The following is a 23,991-nucleotide window of genomic DNA, read 5'->3' as shown; positions in this document are numbered from 1 at the left end:
GACCCAGAGTTCAAACTCAGATGCAGCAACCCACTGTGGGGCTCGAAATTTAATTCCAGTAACGATATTATACGAAAGTGTCTCTATACTAATTCAAACAAGAAGAAGAGGGTTTTATCCCTGGAATCTGCTCAAAATCAAGGATTAGAATTAGCAATTGCTACCCCTCCAAATATAAATGCATATAACCTCAAAAGTGGTAAATTTTCCACAACTGACCAACGAATTGTGTCAATAAATATTTTGAAAAAAACCTATATAAATAAAATTGACAACCTTCGCACTGACCACTTTGCCATGGTATCTTCAATAAATGAGCTCGTTAAGATTCAGCAACACACCCCTAAATATGTAAATTCTAAAGCCAATTGGACTATTTTCAAATAAGCTTAATTATAAGCCCCACCCAGGGGTCAAATATTTCAACTATAACAGTTGACACACATGCTGAAGTTTCAATATACATACTAACAAATACAGCTAATCTTGCTATCCCCAAGACAACACCCAAGAAAAAAAATCCCTGAATACACTCCTTAAGCATGGTGGTCAAATGAGCACCAAAATAAATGGAGAATAAAAAAGGCAGCAAGGAAAAGATATCTAAAAAAACGCTCCTGCTACCAATTTCAATAAATTACAAGCTGAGGATAATCTCAAGAAGGCTATTATAAATGTTAACAATTACAGGAATAATTTTGCGAATAGTCTATCCAGAGAAACACGAGAGCCAATTATAATTATACCAATAAGCCACATCTGTGGGAAAATCTCCCCACCCTCTCCAGCATGAGCAATTATATAATAACACACATTATGATAATGATAATGAAAAGACAAAATTATTTGCAACTTTTTTCTCCAAAAACTACAGTTCGTGGTAACGAACTGTAGTAAGGAGCGACCCGGCTCAATAATAACCAAAACTCTAAAAAATTGAATTTTGATATCAATAGCTACATCAAAAGAATCGTATTTTAATGCTGATTTTAAATATATAATTTTCATCAAGTTTAGTATTACCCATCAAAAGTTACGAGTCTGAGAAAATTTGCCTTATGCAGGAAAATAGGGGGAAACACCCCCTAAAATTCGTAAGATCTTAACAAAAATGACACCATCAGATTCAGCGTATCAGAGAACCCTACTGTGGAAGTTTCAAGCTTCTATCTACATCTATCTACAAAATGTGGAATTTTGTATTTTTTGCCAGAAGACAAATCACAGGTGCGTGTTTTTTTTTTTTTTTTGTTTTTTTTTTTCCAGGGGTCATCGTATCGACCAAGTGGTCCTAGAATGTCGCAAGAGGGCTCATTCTAACGGAAATGAAAAGTTCTAGTGCCCTTTTTAAGTGACCAAAAAATTGGAGGGCATCTAGGCCCCCTCCCACGCTCATTTTTTTCCCAAAGTCAACGGATCAAAATTTGAGATAGCCATTTTGTTCAGCATAGTCGAAAACCATAATAACTATGTCTTTGGGGATGACTTACTCCCCCACAATCCCTGCGGGAGGGGCTGCAAGTTACAAACTTTGACCAGCTTTTACATATAGTAATGGTTATTGGGAAGTGTACAGACGTTTTCAGGGGGATTTTATTTTGTTTGGGGGTGGGGCTGAGGAGAGGGGGCTATGTTGGAGGATCTTTCCTTGGAGGAATCTGTCATGGGGGAAGAAAAATTCAATGAAAAGGGCGCGGGATTCTCTAGCATTACTACAAGAAAACAATGAAAAATAAACATGAAAACGTTTTTTCAAATGAAAGGAAGAAGTAGCATTGAAACTTAAAACGAACAGAGATTATTACGCATATGAGGGGTTCTAAAAATACCTTAGCATAAAGAGCGAGGTATTTAGGAGGAGATAAATACCTTGCTCTTTATGCTAAAGTATTTTTAGTAATTTCAACTATTTATTCTACGGCCTTTCTGATTCAGGGGTCATTCTTAAAGAATTGGGACAAAACTTACGATTTAGTGTAAAGAGCGAGGTATTAACGAGGGTACAAACCCCCTCGTATACATAATAAAAATATAAGGTTATGAAAGTTTATTACATAAGTTAATTCTTAAGTTACGTATATTTTTTACTAATAAAAACGTTCGTTAAAAATTAAAAGTTCTAGTTGCCTTTTTAAGTAACCGAAAAATTGGAGGGCAACTAGGCCTCCTTCTCCGCCCCTTATTTCTAAAAATCGTCTGATCAAAACTAAGAGAAAGCCATTTAGCCAAAAAAAAAGAATTAATATACAAATTTCATTTTAATAATTTATGTGCGGAGAGCCAAAACCAAACATGCATTAATTCAAAAACGTTCAGAAATTAAATAAAAAGAGCTAATTTTTTTTAGCTGAAAGTAAGGAGCGACATTAAAACTTAAAACGAACAGAAATTACTCCGTATATGAAATGGGTTGTCCCCTCCGCAATTCCTCGCTCTTTACGCTAAAGTTTGACATTTTGCCACAATTCTACTTTTTAAAACAATTAAAAGCTTTAGCGTGCCCTGATTGCTGCTTCCCTAGATTTTGAAAGGGCATTTGACAATGTGGACCACCAGATCCTTTTGGCCAATCGCCAAAGGTCTTCCACAGGCTGCAGTCCTGAGCTGCCTACTCTTCTCCCTATTTCTCTGAGACAAGAACCTCCCACACACCAATTTACAATGTGCTGATGATCCGGTATTATAAGCAACTGGTAACACCTTTGAATTGTACATTCAAAGTTGCAAAAGCCACTATTCCAATTTTAAAAATTTGCCTAAAAATCTGATTTACCCATTGCACCTACCAGCCCATAAATCATCCAATTCCACCATAAGCGCAAAAATGTTAAAGCAAAACTAGCTCTAAATGGCATTATTCTTCCAGAGGACAATCAAATAAATTACCTAGGTCTTATACTTGACCAACAACTAAATTTCCACCTTCACATCACAAATACAACCGAAAAATTGGAATAATGAATAGACTCCTATCCACACCCTGGGGTTGTAATGAAAAAACTTTGCTACAATTTTATAAATCACATATAAGACCCCATATTGATTATGGGTTCCTCGTTTATGGTGCCTGTGCTAAGAAACAGGTGCAAAAAAAATTGAAACAACACAAAATGATATAATCCGCCTCAAATTTGGTCATAGGAAACGAACAAGTACTAAGTTTCGGCTTAATGAGAGTGGATCATCAACAATAAATGAAAGACGAAGATTTCTTCTAGTAAATGACAAAAATTGTAGCCAATAGCTCACATACTGTGCATAACTGGTTTTGCCAGTACCCAGAAGAAACTTCCAGTGCCAGCAAAGTCTATTGCACCTACCTCCCTCCTCATGGATTTGATCAATACCCATAATAAACACTAATTTATCAAAGTATAATAAAGAATTTACCCCCATTGCTTTCATTCAAAGTAACATTTGCTGAATATAACACAATAACATAAAAATAACATTTCCCAATTTTTGTTGATGGGTCCAAAATGAATGAGTAGGTGGCAAGTGGAGCTTTTTTCCCATTCCTCAATATATCAATGGTTGGGAGAATGCATGACAATGTGTCCAAAATTTCTGCAGAGTTAAATGACATAATCATGGCATTAGAGCACTTTATGAATAATCAACCTTTGATTCCTAAATTATAAAATATTACAGTTCATTCTGATTCTTTGTCAAGCCTAGAGCTGTTGTGCTCAGCTTCTCAGTATGAGATGGATATAGGCACATTGTATTGTCTTAGCATTATTGATACTCTTGCCTCAAGAGGCATAAAAACATACCTTCAGTATGTTCCAAGTCACTCAGGTATAACTGGTAATCATCAGGCAGATGGAAATGCAAAAAAAAAAAAAAAAAAAAAAAAAAACTCTAAATATTGACCAGCCAAGTGGGAGACCAATGCCCATTAGAAACATATATCACTGGAGATTATCAGAAGTAATGTTAAACAAGAATAAACCAAAATTATCTCCCTTCTCCAATAAGCACCTCTCTAAAATATATCATAGAATTCAATCATGCTCAAATTGACTGAAATTTCAGGCGTTTTCGTATCAGTTTCCTAATTCAAGCGGCTCAATTCCCTCATCCCCTCTTTGCAGACATTGCAATACAAAACATGAAACAATTAACCATCGCCTATTTGAATCTAATATGCTGACGTCTTTACAGCACACTCTGCAAAGTAAAATGTTGAAGTGCTCTAAACACCACAAAATCCCATTAACCATGAAGAATCTAGCTGACCATACCCGCACACAGAGCAAAGAACTCAATGTATACGCTATGATATTTCAACTCTTAGAATCAAAAGATTTACAGCAAGATATCTAATCAGATTTAAGATGAACAAAGAGGAACCACTTGCAATAGCATATTTCAACTCACAGATTGAGTCAATAGGGCAAGGGTTGAATAGCCCCAACTAAAATGCCCAAGTTTGCTGAAACAGAAAAAGAAGAAAAACTTATCATCATCAATAATCAAAAACATATCATCAGTATATCACTAAAAAAAACACATCATAAAAAAGAAAAAAGTGACATCAATCCTTAGCTGTATAGAAGAGACAAGTCTGTAATGGCGCAACAGGTTTGATCTCAGCTTGACAATGCTGAATTCAGAGTTCAAACTCAGATGTCGCAACACACTACAGGGCTCGAAATTTAGTTCCAGTGATGAGTTTATACAAAATCAACCCCCTACTAATCCAAGCAAAAGAACAAAAAGAAGAAGAAGAATGATAAAATAAACGTTTATTCGCGAGAAGCCAAATCTTACAGGCAAAAAATAAAAATGCAAGTCACGAATTTCTAGTGGAAAATAAAGCTGGCATACGCGACCGGCTAGTGGAACCTTTCGGAAATGTAAAGCGGGAATAGAGGTTATCAGAAAATTGACCACGCTTCCATTGTCCTAGTTAACTGACCTCAATAAACTAGAATTAGTAATTGGGCCTCAGTTATGATTCTGGAAGATTTTCAGAGCTACTATTCATTTCGTAGCTGTTTTTTTCATAAAATAAAAAGTAGTAAAACTTGCAGCTTGTTAGAAAGCTATTGAGTGTAATAATTTAAATTTAGCGCTAAAAATACTCTCCAAGAACCTTTTCGACTAGTGTCCTGGGTTCATTTTCCAAGTTTAGCTATTTATTGTCTTCCCGCGAATGTCGTTCAACAGATTTCCGCTAGTCAGTTCGTAAATGACGTAGTGAAACCTGCAACAATATTGATCAGAAGTAATCAAAACTAGATCTACGTTGCATGGGCAATGTGAGGTGTTGCGGCAATCTTTTTCGGCTTCACCAAAAGTGTTGCAAGAGCAACAGTTTGATTTTGTTTCCTCGCTTCGATTAAACGCTGAAGTTATTAATCTGTAAGGATCTTAAAATAAATACTAGGTACACCAACTCGCAAAAGTTGCAAACCCTTCATTGCAACTAGAAAAAGTTGTAAATCCCTCATCGCTGAAGATGGTTTTAGCCTAACAGCCGATTATTACTTACAAGTCCCGGACATGTCTTACCATCGGAACCAAATTGGTCTTACCATCAAATACAACGGAAACAAATAATAGGTACATCAACTATCAAAAGTTGCGAACCCCTCATTACCGAAGACGATGATGAGCTAACAACCAACTGTTGCTTAAAACTCCCCTATATGTTTCACATTTGGTATCGGCCTATTTTTGGTTTCATTATGTACCTTACTAATGAAGTTGTCAACCCCTTTAAACTTTCAAACTGGTATATCTCATGAAGAAATTTTTCTACCAAAGAATGAGTGACTTAAGTCAGCCCATCAAGAGCTATCGACTGCCGTTGAAAAAAAAAAAGCTATCTGTCTTAGTTCAAATTTCTAACGTCATCACTTAGAAAGGAGCAAAGGATAAACTCTAATTTCTTTAGCAATGGGAAAAGTTTAAAGTTTAAGAGGCATATTTGATACCATTTCTGTATCGGCCTATTTTTGGTTTCAGTTTGTACCTTACTATTGAAGTTGTCAACGCCTTTAAACTTTCAAACTGGTATATCTCATGAAGCACTTTTTTTCTACCATAAATGGATCAGGTATACTTTGACCAGCTCATCAAGAGCTATCGACAGCCGTCGAAAAAAAAATTTATCTGTCTTAGTTCAAAAGTTGATTTTTTTTGCCGTAGGCCAAGTTTCTAATGCTATCACTTAGAAAGGAGCAAAGGATAAACTCTAATTTCTTTAGCAATGAGAAAGAACTTTTAAAGTTTAAGAGGTATATCTGATACCATTTTTCTACCCCAATCCAAGTACGAAAAACCGAATGATAAACTCAGCTGAAATCACCAACAGATATGGGTAGAAACTATAGATGGCAGCGCTTTCGATCTCCACTTTTTATTTCTGTAATTTTTTTATTTATCACTCGAAAAAGATATATTGGCTGTAGGGCCGGGTAACTGCCGCATATATTTAATACTTATAGATTTTAGTCCATCTTCAATTTGAAACAGGTGCCTGCCTGCTTGCCTTCTAGAACAGAGCTTTCCACTCGAAAGCAGAAACATGGTTTGATGAAACGAAAACTTAACTGCATAACTTCAGATAGTTCTCTCTCACATAGGCTATAAAACTCCAAGTCACTTCACACACTATAGGCTCTGGCTCAAGGACGAGCAAAAACCATCTTTTTTGGCCCCAGGCAAGAGCTCTACGAAGCTTTCCAAAATGCAAAGTCATATTCATCGATCCGGCCTAATATTTCGCAACACAATATTTAAGGAAAACTTTTGATTTTAGACAAACAATAAATTCCGTTAGCCACGCTAAAAACTGTATTATTATGTCACAAAAGAAAACCAAGTCAAAAAAGTGACAAAGTCACAAACAAAGTCAACACATTCTTAGAGTTCACCTTTTCCAAACAGAATACAATCTTATAGCACAGAAGATACACAGCTGAAAAAAAGAATGGTCGATACAAAATCTGACTGATTCAAAGAATAAATTCAAGAAAACGACGATTGGTACTCAAACCTTTTTGAATAAAACACACACATGGAGTAAAACAAACTTTCGTGATTCAAATTTTAGCTTGAATTGACTTTTTCTTTTCTACAATAATTGGACAATTCTTTCAGTTGTCTCTCCTTCTCTTTGTTTTTGGGTGGGGAGGGGGGGGAGATGACTCTTCTCCAATGATCAAAATCGTGAAAATTCAGAATCATTTCCATTAATTTACAGTAAATTATGCAATCAAGTTCATGATTGAGACAAAAATACACTCCCTTTGAAACAGGTCAATTTAGGGGTAAGGAGGGCTCTTGAAAAGATATTTAAATGAATAAGGTTTCCCTGTATACTCAGCTTTATCCAAAGCTGGGGCTATTTGAATCAATCCAGAGTCTCTACGCCTTAATAGAATAAAAAACAATTTTTTTGTGAGTTGTAATTAATCAATAGTTTTTTATCTTCAAGAGTTATTTTATGTCCAAACCCAGTCTGCGCAAAACAGGCCTTGGCTAGCTTGAAAGGATCTAGGCAGGGCAAGTGAACTAGTTGTGTTTAACTAGTAGGTGTACTGGGACAAATTTTGCTTGCTTTACCCTACCCTGCTTTTTAGATCACGTGAAAAGACAAGTATTCTGCAATTTGATGTGAAACAAAGTCACCGAGCGCTAGATGGTGTCATTTTCCTTTTTGACACTAGCATCAGTTTCCTCCTCTTTTGGTGTCCCATACTTTTTCAGTTTTAGCTGAACTTTAGGAAAGTGATTTTAACAGATTTTAAATTTGGTTTTTAGTTTCTTTTTTTGGAAAAAATACATTAAGTTTGCCTTTCTTCTTTTCTGCTCAATCTTATATTTTAATCACTGTCTTCACATTCAGTTCCAATTCGAGATAACTTCTTGTTGTTTATACAGCATAGCGTAATGTAGCAAAGACAAACATATTCTGATGTTGTGCTTTCTGGTACCGTTATGAGACTTATCTCAGTAGTTCGAATTCTAGATTCACTATAAAGAGGCTTAGATTAAACTCTAAACTGAAGCATGCTTCTAATAATAAGCAGAAGCGTAAATTCACGAAAATTGGAGGAGGGGGCAATTTTTTCTAATCTAGGAGGGCAAATGTGTAAATTTTTCCAATGAAAACCAAAAAAAGCATTTTTCGAAGCAAATACCCCCCAAAAGTGTATTTTTCAAAAAAAAGAGCGAGGAGGAATCTAAAAGGACGAGGGCACATGAATCTCCCCGAAGAGTCAAGCTCTGAACAGATCAGAGAAGTATCCTGCGCACCTATATTGATCAATTGTGAATAGTGATAACAACAAGAAACAAACACGAAGAAGAAAAACGAAAAATAATATAACACTAATAAAAGAAAAAAAAATCAAAATGAAATACATTCGAGGGGAATAATAGAAAAGAAAGGTCTCCTAAGTTCATTTAATTCATTCCTCGGATAACAAATTTTTGTCCAAAAATTGTTGTATCATGCAGCAAATAATTCATTCCTAGTAAATTCTTCTAATCTAAGCTGTGACCAAGACCGCAAACTTTGTCAAGTTAAATCAACTGATATGCAAAAGGCAAAATTACAAAAATTGTAAAGTGATGTAAAGGCAAAATTAGGGAAGTCTTTCTAGAAAAGATCCTGAAAAAGAAAAGACTCCTTTCAGCAAAGAAAGTGAATTGGGGAAAGAGGCAATTGGGCCCCATAGATTTTGAAGAAATCTATAATTTCTCTGTGAAGCACACACAGAGAAAAAAAACCAAACTTTCACTTTTACTGGTTCCCAAAGAAAACTTTAATAGATTTTAAACACAAATTGGCTTGTCAGAGAAAAAAAAATGATTCAAAACAGTAGCAAGCGAATACTCTTCTCCATGAGACACAGAGAGAGGAATACCAATATTTCACTTTTACTAGTTCCCAATGGAAATTTTAATATACTTCAAACACAAATTGACTTTTAAGAGAAACAAATTAGATTCAAAACAGTAGCAAGCAAATATTCATTTTTTTTTCTTATTGTTCATTATTTTTTTATTTATTATTTTCTTATTTTTCTTTTTCTTCTTCTTCTTTCCTTATACTTTAGTCGAAGGACTTCACTTGCCCGTTACGACCTCTTCTTCCTGTTGGAGAACAGGCCTCCAAAAATGTTTTCATCACGAGGTTCCAATTCCAGAATTTGTATGAGGGTATATCCTTCTTTGTCATCTTATCCTCCCTTCTGTTTGGTTTGCGGGAAGTGCGAGTACTTGAGCTACCTGTCCCCAGCAGTTTAAGGCCTAGAGGCCGGCTGGAACCAATACGGCTCTTCCTTATTTTCTTTTCTTTTTCTAAAACATTTTTTTTTCTTATTGGACATAATAAAATCCGACAATCGAAGCAAAAACCTATCCTACTATTCCGCAATATTTTTTTCGGGTATCCCTAGAATATCAGCGAAAGAGCCCAAGTCTCACAGAAATTAAGGGTTATAAAAATAAACGATCTGAATTTTCGTATCATAGTTCAAGCATTTACAAACTTTAATTTTCGGGAAGATTTTTGAGAAATCAATTTTTTTAAGAAGCCCTCAAAAATTCCATGTAAATGACAGTACTGACCAGCGCTCTGCGTTATAGAACACAAATCAGTGCACTTAACCATTTTTGGCATATGGGCTAGCTGGCTCAAATTTTTCTTTTCTAAATATAAATGCTGAACTGGGGTGTTAACTTTTAGAGTGATTTTGGACATCAATATTCTTTTGAATAAAATTCGAAAAATGCAGTAAAAACGGATATATTGATTACAACTTAAAAAAACATAAATCATAATTGACTTACCGATTTTCGGGATCCGGGGTAGCTGGCTCAAATTTTGCGTCTCTTAATATAAAATGCAGAATTAGCGCAATTTTATCAGCACTTGTTTCTGCAATATGCGCGTATTTTTCGAGTCTCTGTTCAATAGATTGCTCAGGTGACCAGGCATATTCAATTGGACTGGGCCTAAAATGATATTAATTTCAATTGCATATTTCCAAACTAAAATGTAACATGTTTACTAAATATGTCAAGTAAATCTGTTCAAATGAAATGTAATATGTTCATCGGAAACGTCAATGGAAGTCAGGGCGAAAGAACTAGACCTACAATTACAATAAAAAAACAACCTATCTCGTCCGCTATAAACCTAGAAAAGCCACTTAACTTCTCCTATCTTATGCCAGTGATAGTCTTAATGACCTTGCGAGGTCTTAATGACCTTGGTTAAACTCTGTAACAAGCTATTAATTCATTTCCAGTTCCGTGTTTCTTTTTACCAGCAAAGGGTTTACCGACGACAACGCCTATCTCTGGGTTACTGGCGAATATTGCCGTAGAAAATACTGATAATTGGGCGTTAAATTCATATTTTTTTTTTCAGTATATCTTCTGGGGACGTTACATGAATGACATAATTTCACTTTGGAATTATGAGGAAAATGAACTTAGGGATTTTTCAGATCACATTAATACAAATGATAGATATTTACAGTTTACCTCAAGAATTGAAATTGCAAATAGAATACCATTCTTAGGTGTGTTAATTATTCGTAGCAGAGATAAACCCAATTTTACTATTTACAGAAAACCAACACAAAACAATAGATATTTACATTTTAAATCAAACCATCCCCCGCACAAGTTAAAAGAGCTGTCGTAATCTCTCTCGTTGATCGCGCCCTAAACATTTTTTCTGATTCCCACATTCATTTTCAGGAACATACATTTTCGAAATGATTATCCTATTTCATTTATTAATAATACAATTAACCGGACACTGAAAAGGTACTTTCGTAAAATCAATGGTAGTTTACCACGTGAGAATCCCGACAAGCCGTCAAATATAATTTACCTCCCGCACATCCCAAAAATCACAACGAATCTTAAAAAAGTTTGCACACAGAATAATCAGTATGTAGTATTTACCTATAATTTCAAAATAACAAATTTCCTAAATTATGGTAAAGATAAAACCCCAGTTACTCGCCAAAGAGGGGTCTATCAAATACTATGCAACTGTGGCAAATTCTATGTAGGTAAAACCCACCAGAATCTAGAGGGACGCTACCTACTCACCAGAATTCCGTACTCACCAGAATTTAGACAAACGCCTGCAACAGCATAAAGATGATATCATCAAAGCTCTAAATTCTAATCTTGCTAATGTTTCTTTTGATTCTGCTTTAAGCACACATGTATTTGAAAATCCTAGACGCAAAATACTTTTTGAAGAATTCGCTCTTATTAGTAGTGATCTAGGCATAAAGCACGTAGTTTGAAAAGCAATTGAAACCAGGCTTAAAATTAATAACAGTATGTCCTTAAATAGGGATTTGGGGGACTATTCACTGAATGTTCTATGCACAAATTTGATTAAAAAAGATCTCACAAAATATTTTTTTTAAAAACCAGTAGACATTAACACAGAACCAGTTACAAAAAGACCTTTGAGGTTAGCTGCCAAGAAGGTAAGACTAGCAATGAAAACGTGTTTTTAATTATGCGTCTTCCATTTCAATGAATTGCCTTATTTCACTTCACTTCATTTACCAGTCCTGGTTGAACTTCTCTGAAGTAAGGATGCTGGGACTATTTTAAAAATTTTCATTCTTTTTTTAATGGTCGTATGTTGTTGTGTCTCTTTTCTTTTATATATTTATGTTTTGTTGAGGATGGCCCTTGGATATAGGGCCGAAATATTCATTCAAATTAGAATTTCACTGTCGTACGAAAAGAATTCCCTATTGTTCTTCTTGTTTTTGATGGAACGGCACTGTGGTCTTCGTTGCTATTTAAGTGATAGGGATATCCAGTTTTAAAGAAATTCGCTGCATTAGAAAGTGCGCATTGAATTTTTCGGTTAAACAGAGCAGTATTTTCTTTTTAAGTTCAGGATATGGCAGTACCTAAAACGTTCCAGCAAATCAGCTATGTGATGGTATATTATCGGTGATCGGTAGGAGATCGGCTAGGGAAAATGGTAGTCTTAGTTTTGTCAAGGCCTTTTCCTCCCCCTTTTACAATGCCCAGATTGTAATAAAATATCTGGAATAACATGTACTACTTGGAGTTATAGCAACATTTTAAGCCTTTTATTTACCATCCCCTCCCTCCTATCTTTTCCTTCTTCAGTGAATATATGCAATGAGAATAGTGCTAGGCACGGCGAACTAATTTCCTATGCATTTGGAGAAGGTAAAGAGTGAGGCAATCACAGCAAAGTTCATTCTTATGACCTCTTACCACCCTAGCCTTACCAACCTCTTACCACCTCTTACCTATCTAGGATTACCTATATTTAGTTTGGCCCTAGAGGGATGGCCATAAAGTACAAAGTTTGACAATTTGTCAAAAAAAATAGTGTCATCTGTAAAGAGGTGGCTGAAATTTATCAATTTTGATGCTACTACAAATGAAGCAAGACTGACATCAAGAATGATGCATGGTAGTTAAATCAATGGAACAATCGATTCTACTTCCCAGTCAATACAAAACTTCACTCTTTATCCCCTCTCATACAGTTCAGATTTCCTACAAGTTCATTCTTATGACCTCTTACCACCCTATCCGGGATGACTTACATTTAATTTGTCCCAAGGGGGATGGCCATAAAGCAAATGCTCGATCAGCACCTATCTTTTTGTTGTTTTTGTCAATTTGAAACTCATAAAATGTTCCCACTCCCTGCCCGTTAAATTCTGGTTTAAGTGCCTATTCTTGACATCGACTGCAAATATTGAATTCATCAAGAACTATATCGCCTTTACTTTAAATGGCATTGCATTACCTTGGGTATCTTGTGGTAAATTATAATGTTTTTCAGTGTCTCTTTACTTAATCTTTGAGAATTTAAATTTCTATGGCGTAATTATGTAGTTTAGGAATGTGCAAGCCTGAAATTCATGAGCCCTGAAAGCCAATATTTCTGTTATTGCCCTTCTTTTCCACTGATTGAAACTAACTTTTTCTCCAATCAGATTCCTCTACCAGTTTTACTTCATCACTAAGTCAAACGCTAAAAATTGGCTCAAAGAAAATATTATTTGACCAATTTGGCAGTTTTGAGAGTTCCTTGTGGTGCTACCCATTTTAATTTAGAAACCTTGGCAATAAAGAGAACGTAAAATTCATTGAATTTTCAATAAAATTCCATAATCAAACCAGAAATTCTCAATAGCTCTCAACGGTGGCTTTCGACCTGGGAGAATTCACTAAGAGCCATTTGTCCATGAGAAAGTCAACAGACACTGAGGCTCACAAACTAACTTTGAGGCATCAAATCCCTTTAATTTTAATTAAATATCTCTAAAAAAACATGCAATATTCTCACCAAAAACCTAAAATTCAACTAAAGCACAACCTAGATGTTTAATAAACATCCCCAAAGGAATCTTATAGAAGGGAACATTATCTTGAATCCAAATCCCTAAATGAGCGGAGAATTTCTTCTTTTGTTTTTGAGACTGCGATTGATCTTGCACTTAACAGCTCTTTAAATTTACATTTACTTCACTGCTCTAAGGATTATCATCATGATCTGACTTGTTCTGCATTAAGCGATTCGCTGGCAGTCGAAAGTCACCATATAATAAGGGGCTCTTTTAAAATAGAAGGGTGTTTAGATTTAAAAGATGAGACCAGAACACATTAAAAGATCTGTTTCATTTTTATCATTGAAGTTCGAATGAAGAAGCTTTTTGTTAGGGGAGTTTTCATTAGTTTAGCTTGTATGGTTTTTTTCATTGTGGCAGGTAATTTCTTGTCTATGTGAATGCTGACAGTGTTTTTCTGAGTTAAAGCTATGTAATACCCATGACTGTATCTTGGCTTAATAGCATGTTTGAAAATTCCAAAGTTCTTTTGCAATGCTTATTTTATGAAGTAGTAAAGCTGGAAGTCCGAAATCTTTGGAGATATGGTTTTTATACCTAGAAGAAAAAAACACTACTTAACTTAAATGGCAATGTCAGCTAAAGGCCAGACGACATACTCATTAAAAACGTACTGCGTATCAAACCCCTTGCTTGTTATACGACAAAATAGGGAGGACACATAAATACACGACTCGACACGTCAGACAAACTTCAATCAATTGATAGATTCGAATACCACAAACACAGAAGGAGCAAACAACAGCCAGAGATGAGCTAGAGCCAAGTAATGCTAGGAGCTTAGTGCTGAATCATCTGGCAAATATTAACCCCAAGTGGAGTTAAAAAGCTTACACCCCAGCAGTTATAAGTGAGCAAGTGTCCATTTTTTGTGAATTTCATTGCAAACATCCAAAAGGAAAAGACACAGACATAGAAAATATCCTTTAGGCCTACAGCTTACCCCATAATTTTCAAGAACTTTATAATTACTCCCATAGTGTCCTACTATTCTCATATAAATGATTTTCTAAAAATACAACTGAAGATGAAGAGGATTTGAGATGAAGAGCAAAGAATCTTGGGTATTTTTTTTGTGATGTGAGACTGAAGTCCTTCCTACCTCATTCCTCTACATAGACTCGATAAAATAACAACACACAGCAACCAATGCGTCTAACCATATTAAAGATAATGGAAACGCCCATTGAAATAAGTCCCACCACATTCCTGGCATTTTAATAAATCCCCATATGAAAAATTGATTACAGTTTCACTTGACACTCATTCAATGCTACACATTTAGCCAGAAACATAAAAAACAAATAAAGAAACAAACAATGTTGTGCAATATGAGTTGAGCAACAACAAAACTAAACATTCCACTTTCAAATAGATTGACAAAACAACGCCATATTTTGGTAATGTGGTTTAGTTTCATGGCTAAGTTTCACTTGGAGTGTTCATACACTTTCAAAGACTTAAAATTCTGCAATTAAAATAAAACATACACAAAAAAAAACTTAAAATCTACAGTCTAGAATTGCAATCGTCTAATGTCCAGATGACAATGAATTTAAAAAGATCTTAAGAATTACAACCTTCGTTTATAATTTCAATTATTTCAATTTGTAATTCTTAAATTGAATTTTTTAATTCAATTTCCTAATTTAAATTATCAAAAACTGCAAACAGCAGTGGTTACCGGCAACACTAAAATTGTGCATGGTAACACTCATAAAAACAAATCATTACACATTCAAACTCCACTCCATTCATCACACTTTAATCAAATCAGTGGCCATGCATATAATGGACATTTTAAGCTATTTCATTACCTTTTTTGCATGTTTGGAATTGTATTACCCAACTTCATTAGCAAAATATATCAAGGCAAAGGATCTATAGGTGTTTTTTTGCCTTAAAAGAAAATGGGTAAAAGAATTGTCATATAAGCTGCAACAAACCTATGGTTTTCTCATATGTTGGAAAGAAAATAATGTTTTTCTTTTTGGTAGTAAAAATAGCCTAACATACACTTTAAGGGAGTCAGTTCTATCCAGTGGCGTCACTTCGAGGGCAGGGGGGCAGTTACTCCCCCCGAGTAATTTGGAAAAAATTCTTATATAGCCAATGCCCCTTGAGTCTCCTGATGGAGACCCTTTTGATCAACTAATAAAAATGCTGGAGCTACATCCCTGGCTCTGAACAAATATCAAAATTAACTTCTCAATAGTTCTAAGCCCAACTCAGAGTAGAGCCATAGGTGGAGCCTGGTGGCCAATCATGTCTAGTCCCAAAGTCAAGATATACAACCCACCATAAAAAAGTATATATATATATATATACTAGCTGTTGGGGTGGCGCTTCGCGCCACCCCAACACCTAGTTGGTGGGGGCGCTTCGCGCCACCCCAACACCTAGTTGGTGGGGGCGCTTCGCGCCCCCCCCAAGCCCCCCCGCGCGCGTAAGTCGTTACGCGCCATAATAGTTACGCGCCATTGTAGTTGTGTCCCTATGTCCCACCTGTGAATATAGATATATATATATATATATATATATATATATATATATATATATATATATATATATATATATATATATATATATGGTTTTAACTACGTAAAACTTATACAACATTCTTTGCTGTCCCATTGTCTATAGATATATATATATATATATATATATATATATATATATATATATATATATATATATATATATATATATGGTTTTAACTACGTAAAACTTATACAACATTCTTTGCTGTCCCATTGTCTTTGCATATAAATAGATTGTCAGGTTTACCGACTCTTGAACATGCAACATATAATGGTCCATGGGAAAACAATCTGTATTCAGATCTATACCTCATGATTCTAATGATTGCCCTTGAGCTTTGTTGATGGTGATTGCTAATCGACCATTCCCTGTCCCGGTGTCCCGGTCGTCATTTACATCCCCCTGTTTCCCCTGGTGTCCCCGTTGTAGTTGTGTCCCTGTGTCCCGGTCGTCATTTATATTCCCTGTGTCCCGGTCGTCATTTGTATCCCGGTGTCCCGGTCTGTATATACATTCGTTTTTTAGTTTTGTTTTTCTCCTTTATTTTTTTCCTTTTTTTTCTTTTTTAGCTTATTTAGATTTTTAGATTTTTTAGTTTTTTTATTAGTTTTTATTTTTTTTTTCTTTTTAGTTTTTTTGTCCCGGTCGTCATTTATATCCCCCTGTTTCCCCCGGTGTCCCCGTTGTAGTTGTGTCCCTGTGTCCCGGTCGTCATTTATATTCCCTGTGTCCCGGTCGTCATTTGTATCCCGGTGTATTTTTTTTTATTAGTTTTTAGTTTTTTTTGTAGTTTTTGCCTTTTTTTAGTTTTTTCAGTTTTGACGTCACCTGATCCAGTTTTTTCAGGTGACGTCACCTGATCCACGATCCACAGATCCACAGACAACTTATTTTTATATATATAGATAGTTTTTTTTTTTACTTATGCCCTGGTCGTCATTTATACTCCCTGTGTCCCGGTGCTTTGTTGATTGCTAATCGAACATTCCTTTTGTCCTGGTCGCTTTCTCTTTGAGTTTCGTCATTTATTTTTTTCTTTTTTAGTTCTTTTAGTTTTTACCTTTTTTAGTTTTTTTTAGTTTTTTAGATGAAAATTTTTTTTAGTTTTTTCCTTTTTTTCTTTTTAGTTTTTTATTGGTTTTTACCTTTATTTTAGCTTATTTTTCAGTTTTTTCCTTTTTTTTATTTTTTTTTTATTTTTTATTTTTTTTAGTTTTTTACCTTTTTTTAGTTTTTTTAGTTTTTTTTAGTTTTTTAGCTTTTTTACTTTTTTTATTAGTTTTTAGTTTTTTTTTGTAGTTTTTGCCTTTTTTTAGTTTTTTCAGTTTTTTTTTTAGTTTTTTATTGGTTTTTACCTTTATTTTAGCTTATTTTTCAGTTTTTTCCTTTTTTTTAGTTTTTAGTTTTTTTAGTTTTTTATCTTTTTTTTAGTTTTTTTAGTTTTTTTAGTTTTTTAGCTTTTTTATTTTTTTTTATTAGTTTTTAGTTTTTTTTGTAGTTTTTGCCTTTTTTTAGTTTTTTTAGTTTTTTAGCTTTTTTATTAGTTTTTAGTTTTTTTTGTAGTTTTTGCCTTTTTTTAGTTTTTTTAGTTTTTTAGCTTTTTTATTTTTTTTATTAGTTTTTAGTTTTTTTGTAGTTTTTGCCTTTTTTAGTTTTTTCAGTTTTGACGTCACCTGATCCAGTTTTTTCAGGTGACGTCACCTGACCCATCCATCCACAGACAGACAACTTATTTTTATATAGATAGATATATATATATGCCTAGTAGCAGCCAAGTAATTTTAAATTTTCTGCTCCCTATACAAAATAAAATTGAAAATAGAAATATAGAAAATATTAAAATAGAAATAAAATATAACATATTAATTAATAAATAACAAAATATAACAAAATAATTAATTAAACATATTAATTTCCTATATGTATGCACAGAAACTAGACAAACATATTATGTCTAATAAAATCCTAAAGCATGTACAGCCAACAAGACAAAATACTACAAGATAAATTATAATATAATAATGGATATTATAAGATGAACTTAGGAAATGAAGAGCCTTATAGGAAAGACATGATATTTCCTACCTTGAATAACTTGTTGATTCTTTATCTGTACTTTCAGACGAATGTCCCTGAGATTTTGGTTGCTCTTCCCATTTGTTTGGTGGAGCTTCAGAAGCAATTAAGTTGACAAAAAGCAAATCACCACTTACAATTCCAGCATCTGAAATACTTTGATCAGTGTTTTGAAGTTTGGTTGTTCCAAGGAGTATTTCAGCTTCACTGAACCTAAAACCATAATGTTGAAGCAAAAGAATGATCAAATGTTGAATTTTCTGCACTTTGACACATCAAGTCTATATCCACTTATATATACATTTTTATATATTATCAAATTTTATATATTATACATTGTATATAAATATAATATTTATATATTATTTTATATATTATACATTTTTTTATATTACTTATATATTATATATTTTTTTATATATATATTATATATTATCTATATACATTTTTCCTGCAAAAAACATAGAGCAAACTTTTTAACAAAAAATATACCCAAGTTATCTTTTTAAAATAACTACTTCAAACAAGCAGAATTTATTGTGAACAAAGAATTGAAATCTAAAACAAAAATATCAGTTGATATCCACCTTTTATGTAGAAAATAGCTCCTCTCTGGAAAACTAAAGAATATATAAAAAATAATTAATTTGAATAAAAGTTTTTGAACTGTCAAACTTTTGTTGCTCAAGATTAAAATTATACAAATATCCCTTTTTTCAAGCCTAGAGCTAAAATTTATAGAGCTCCCAGTTTTTCTTGTAATTTACAATTAAAGCTGATATTTTCACTTAAGCTTCATCAGCCAAAAAAAGTTTTCTAAGAATTCTATGCTTTTATATGCCAAGTTTCAGATCATGAAGATGTTCTTTTTTCAAACTGGAAGAGATGATTTTTAAAGATTTCAATTGTCAATAAATTTGGATTTCAACTCAAGTTTCCTCCAAAATTCAATTGGCCACTTTGATTGGCTTCTAATAATTGAGAGCTCTTATTTTGTCAGAATCAGTAAATGAGTTACAGCAGAAATTTCCATAAATGAATATTCTAATCTATATGAATCTTAAAGATCTCAAAATTGGATGTCAATAACCTTTTCCACTTGAGCTAACCAAGTAAGAACAAGTCTGGTAAATTTTTTGCAGTTCATATAATTGACTTACCAATAAAGTGAACATACCCTTTGATACCTTTTTTTATGTTCTTTATGAATATAATAATTGCTTATAATGCAAAATCCAATTTAAGCAGTTTTTGACATAACCTAACCTTATTATAAATAATTTTGGCACTGAGAAAATGTAGTATTATTTTGTTGAAAATGACCAAGAAAATGGTGCTAAGAAACAGCATTATTTTGTCAAAAACAGCCAATAACTCATACTTTAATGAAAATCCATTATTTTTTAGAGCTCAAAAAGTACAAGCTCAAAAATTTGCAGTAGAAGTGATTATAATATCATAAGGAACATAAAAAAAGGGCATTGAGTGGCATTTTTACTGTAGTCTATTGGTAAGTCAATTTTATGAACTGCAAAAAATTTACCACAAGTCTTAAGGATTTGTAGTTTCAATTACTAGGTTCTGAAGAAGATTTTTATATGACTTCACTGTACCCAAAACAAAAGGGCATGCATCAAACATAAAAAAAAATCAGTGTTGAAAGTGGTCATTTGCGAGTTTGAAACTGAACAGAAAGCCAAGTAAAAACAAGCACTGAGTAACTATAATCAGAAGCAGATAGGCCATTAGAAAGATTATTATCCTTGATATCTTCATGACCACAACAAAAGAGTATATCTTACACATGAATTGAGTTTGAAAGTGGGTTGGAAAGCTAATCAAAAACAAGTTATGAGCAATTGTGGTTACAATCAGACAGGCTATAAGAAAGATTATCATGCTTGATATCTTCATGACCACAGCAAAAGAGCTTATTTTAAACCTCTATATTATCTGAGCTTGAAAGTGGTTAGAAAGCCAAGCAAAAACAAGCATTGAGTAACTGTAATCAGAAGCAGATATGCCATAGAAAGATTATTATCCTTGATATCTTCATGACTGCAACAAAAGAGCATATCTAATACTTCTATATAAAATGAGTTTGAAAGTGGGTTAGAAAGCCAATCAAAAACAAGTCACGAGCAATTGCAGTTAGAATTAGACAGGCTATAAGAAAGATTATCATGCTTAATATCTTCATGACCACAGCAAAGGAGGATATTTTATGCTTCTACAATATATGAGTTTGAAAGTGGGTTAGAAAGCTAAGCAAAAACAAGCTTTGATTAATTGTAGCTAAAAGTTAATAGTCTATATAAAAGATTATTATATAAGGTATCACAGTGTCCCAAACATATGATGCATCTCATAATTATTTATGGGTTTTGAAATTGGGCATTTATGAGTGAAATCAAGGGTTAGAAAATCCAAACAAGAATTTGATTGTTGTACTGAGAATCAAAGCCCATGAACAAAATTGTGAATAAAAATGAAATTTGACAATCAAATTCCCAATTTGTGATCTGGATTGTCAATAAAATAGTCATCATCAATGATGAAATAGTCATCATCTGGTAAAGAGTTAAACATGGTACCACAAGTTTAAAAAATGGTTTAAAATAAAGTGGCCATTACAATTTTTTATTGTTTAAAAAAATTGCCCTGCCTCACTTTTCAAACCAACAGCATGATGGTATACATGGAACCATCAGGGGTGCATTGTCAAAATAACATCTATTATACTGAAAAGAAGCATAAAATATGAATTTCTTGGTACTGATTTTATGGTAAAATTATAGCAAACCATATAACTGGCTTTTGTATAAAGTGAATATACCACTTGATGCCTTTTTTATGCTATTTACAAATATAATAATTGCTTCTACCTCTAATTCAGATTTAAGCACTTTTTGAACTCTTAAAAATGACCTAAATATGAGGTATAAAAAAGGCTAAAAACATTGGTCTCAAACTTTAAATCATTGATCTCAAACTTACTATTTCATTATAAACCTATTTTTTTAATGTTATATAATCCACAAGCACTGATTTCCTAATATTAATTTGGATAAATTAATTTTACCAACGTTATGGTGTTTTCTTCTTTGTACTGAGAAAATGCAGTATTATTTTGTCAAAAATGGCACAGAGAAAACATAGTATTATTTTGTTGGAAACAACAGATAACTTGTACTTTAATTGAAAATTTGTCAGTTTAAAGAGCTGAAAAAGTGCTTAAATTTGATTTGTGGTAGAAGCAATTATTATATTCATAAAGAACATAAAAAGGCATCAAGTGGTATGTTCACTTTATTGGTAAGTCAGTTATTTGAACTGTCAGAATTTATTGAAAATTCATCATTGTTGAGGGCTCAAAAAGTGTTTAAATCTTAATTTGAGGTAGAAGTGATTATTATATTTATAAAGAGCACAAAAAAGGCATTGAGTGGTATATTCACTTTATACAAAAGCCAGTTATATGGTTTACTATAAATCTACCAATTTTATTTTGTTAAGACGTATGAGTCTACCTCTTGCAAATCTATTCATTAATAAAAAAACAGGGAATGAAAATGATTTGTGCCTAGAAAATCTGTTTTGGTGCATATTAAGAAGCAAGTGTTGTTCTTTAACACCAACTTATGGATTAATTCCTCTCCTTTTGATACCAAATTTCTGTGTTAAAACAGAACTTATCAAAAACAGGCTTTAAGACTAATCAACACATCTCAAAATAACTTAAGTTGGGCTAGGCCTACCCTAGGGTAAAACTTACTGAATTTGATTTTTTCTTAGATGTACATTCAGATTTGTGTATAAAGATTCCAGAGTATCGGAAGGTTTGACTTTCAGGGAAAATCGATATCCACCTCCAACTCTTACTTTAAAGTGGACGTTCATCTCTACCTTTCGGCAGCAAAAGCACGTTATCGTGTTTTGAAGGATAAGCGATTTTAGATGCAATTAGCGGCGTTTTCAGACACCGCGGGACTCAACACGAGTTGGATTTGTATGGTGCAAAAAGCGTTTTTTAAAATGCGGGTTCTACCACAAAGGAACCCGCTATGTTGAAAAAGCCTTATGGTAGGATTGAAGACAAGAATTCAAAAGTAGTACAAAGATATTTGTTTGTTAGTTATGTTCAAGATTTTCATCGATTTTTACTATTTTCCACATAGTTCAAATTTTGTAAGGTGTTTCTGTTACGGCATTTCAACCATATCTTAAAGAGATGCATAAATTGGTCATATTGTGAAAGATTGAATTTATGGATAGTTCTCAGTACAATAATAAAGGCCACGAATAATTGAACAACAAATCCTAAAGAACAAAATTCATTAACTGTAACCTCGGGTTTGTAGTTCGTTTTTAAAATTCTAGCGACAATTACTGTGAACCCCGTGTTTGAACTTGGTACTAAAGCAGGTTCCAGATTTAAGAAACCCGAATTTGAACAAGACAGAAAACACAAAGGCTGAAAGCAGTGTGATAGCAAACTTGTGTTGAACCCAGGCTTCTGAAAACGATTAAATAAAAAAAAGAAGTTTTTTTAACTGAAAGTAAGGAGCGACATTAAAACTTAAAACGCACAGAAATTATTTCGTATATGAAAGAGGCTGCTTCCTCATCAGCGCCCCGTTCTTTACGCTAAAGTTTGACTCTTTCTCTCAATTCTTCTTTTTAAAACAGTAAAAAACTTTAGCGTAAAGAGCGGGGCGTTGATGAGGAAGCAGCCTCTTTCATAAACGAAATAATTTCTGTGCGTTTTAAGTTTTAATGTCGCTCCTTACTTTCAGTTAAAAAAACTTGTTTTTTTTTAATTTAATTTCTGAACGTTTTTGAATCAATGCATGTTTTGATTTTGGCTCTCCGCAGAGGAATAATCAAAACAAAATTTGCATATTATTTTTTTTTGGCTAAATGGCTTTCTCATAATTTTGATCGAATGATTTTGAGAAAAAAAGAGCGGGGGACGAAGCCTAGTTACCCTCCAATTTTTTGGTTAATTAAAAAGGCAAATAGAACTTTTAATTTTTTACGAATCTTTTTATTGGTAAAAGATTTACGTAACTTATAAATTAGCTTACGTAAAGAACTTTTGTATTCTCATGTTTTTATTACATATATGAAAGGATTCGCCCCTTCGTCAGTACCTCGCTCTTTACACTAAATCTTAAATTTTATCCCAATTTATTAAGAATGACCCCTGAATCACAAAAGCCGTAGAATAAATAGTTGAAATTACTAAAAATACTTTAGCGTAAAGAGCGAGGTATTAGAAGGAGATGAGCCCCTCATATGGGTAATAATTTCTGTTTGTTTTAAGTTTTATTGCTGTTCCTTACTTCCAGCTTAAAAAGCTTTTTCACATTTATTTTTTAATTGTTTTTTTAAATAATGCTAGTAAATCCTGCTCTCCCTTCATAGAAATTTTCTTCTCCCATGACAAATTCTCGATGGAAAGTTCCCCCAGCATATCCCCCTCTTCTCAACCCCTCCCCCAACCAAAAAAACCTCCTGAAAACGCCTGTATACTTTCCAATAACCATTACTATATGTAAGCACAGGTCAAAGTTTGTAACTTGTTGCCCCTCCCACGGGGGCTGTGGGGGAGTAAGTCGTCCCCAAAGACATAGTTATAAGGGTTTTCAACTACGCTGAATAAAATGGCTATCTCAGAATTTTGATCCGTTGACTTTGGGAAAATAATTAGCGTGGGAGGGGGCCTAGGTGCCCTCCAATTTTTTTGGTCACTTAAAAAGGGCACTAGAACTTTTCATTTCCGTTAGAATGAGCCCTCTTGCAACATTCTAGGACAACTGGGTCGATACGATCACCCCTGGGAAAAAAAAAACAAAAAAACAAATAAACACGCATCCGTGATCTGCCTTCTGGCAAAAAATGCAAAATTCCACATTTTTGTAGATAGGAGCTCGAAACTTTTACAATAGGGTTCTCTGATACGCTG

The 23,991-nt window shown here is 33.6% G+C and overlaps 1 protein-coding gene across 1 annotated transcript in view; it reads right to left on the bottom strand.

Moving 5' to 3' along the window:
- Positions 1-21,965, bottom strand: part of LOC136037789 (uncharacterized) — a 54,071-nt gene extending 32,106 nt beyond the window's left edge. The window contains exons 1-3 of the mRNA XM_065720621.1: positions 21,799-21,965; positions 18,033-18,236; positions 9,814-9,978 (exon numbers count right to left, since the gene is read on the bottom strand). Of these exons, the coding sequence (XP_065576693.1) occupies positions 9,814-9,978; positions 18,033-18,236; positions 21,799-21,923 (494 nt within the window). The 5' untranslated portion in view covers positions 21,924-21,965. The remainder of the gene's footprint in view (positions 1-9,813; positions 9,979-18,032; positions 18,237-21,798) is intronic.
- Positions 21,966-23,991: the final 2,026 nt, after the last annotated feature.

This window comes from Artemia franciscana, chromosome 17 (genome assembly GCF_032884065.1).
Source record: "Artemia franciscana chromosome 17, ASM3288406v1, whole genome shotgun sequence".
In the NCBI taxonomy this organism is placed as follows: domain Eukaryota; kingdom Metazoa; phylum Arthropoda; class Branchiopoda; order Anostraca; family Artemiidae; genus Artemia; species Artemia franciscana.
This window is presented reverse-complemented; position numbering and strand designations above follow the sequence as displayed.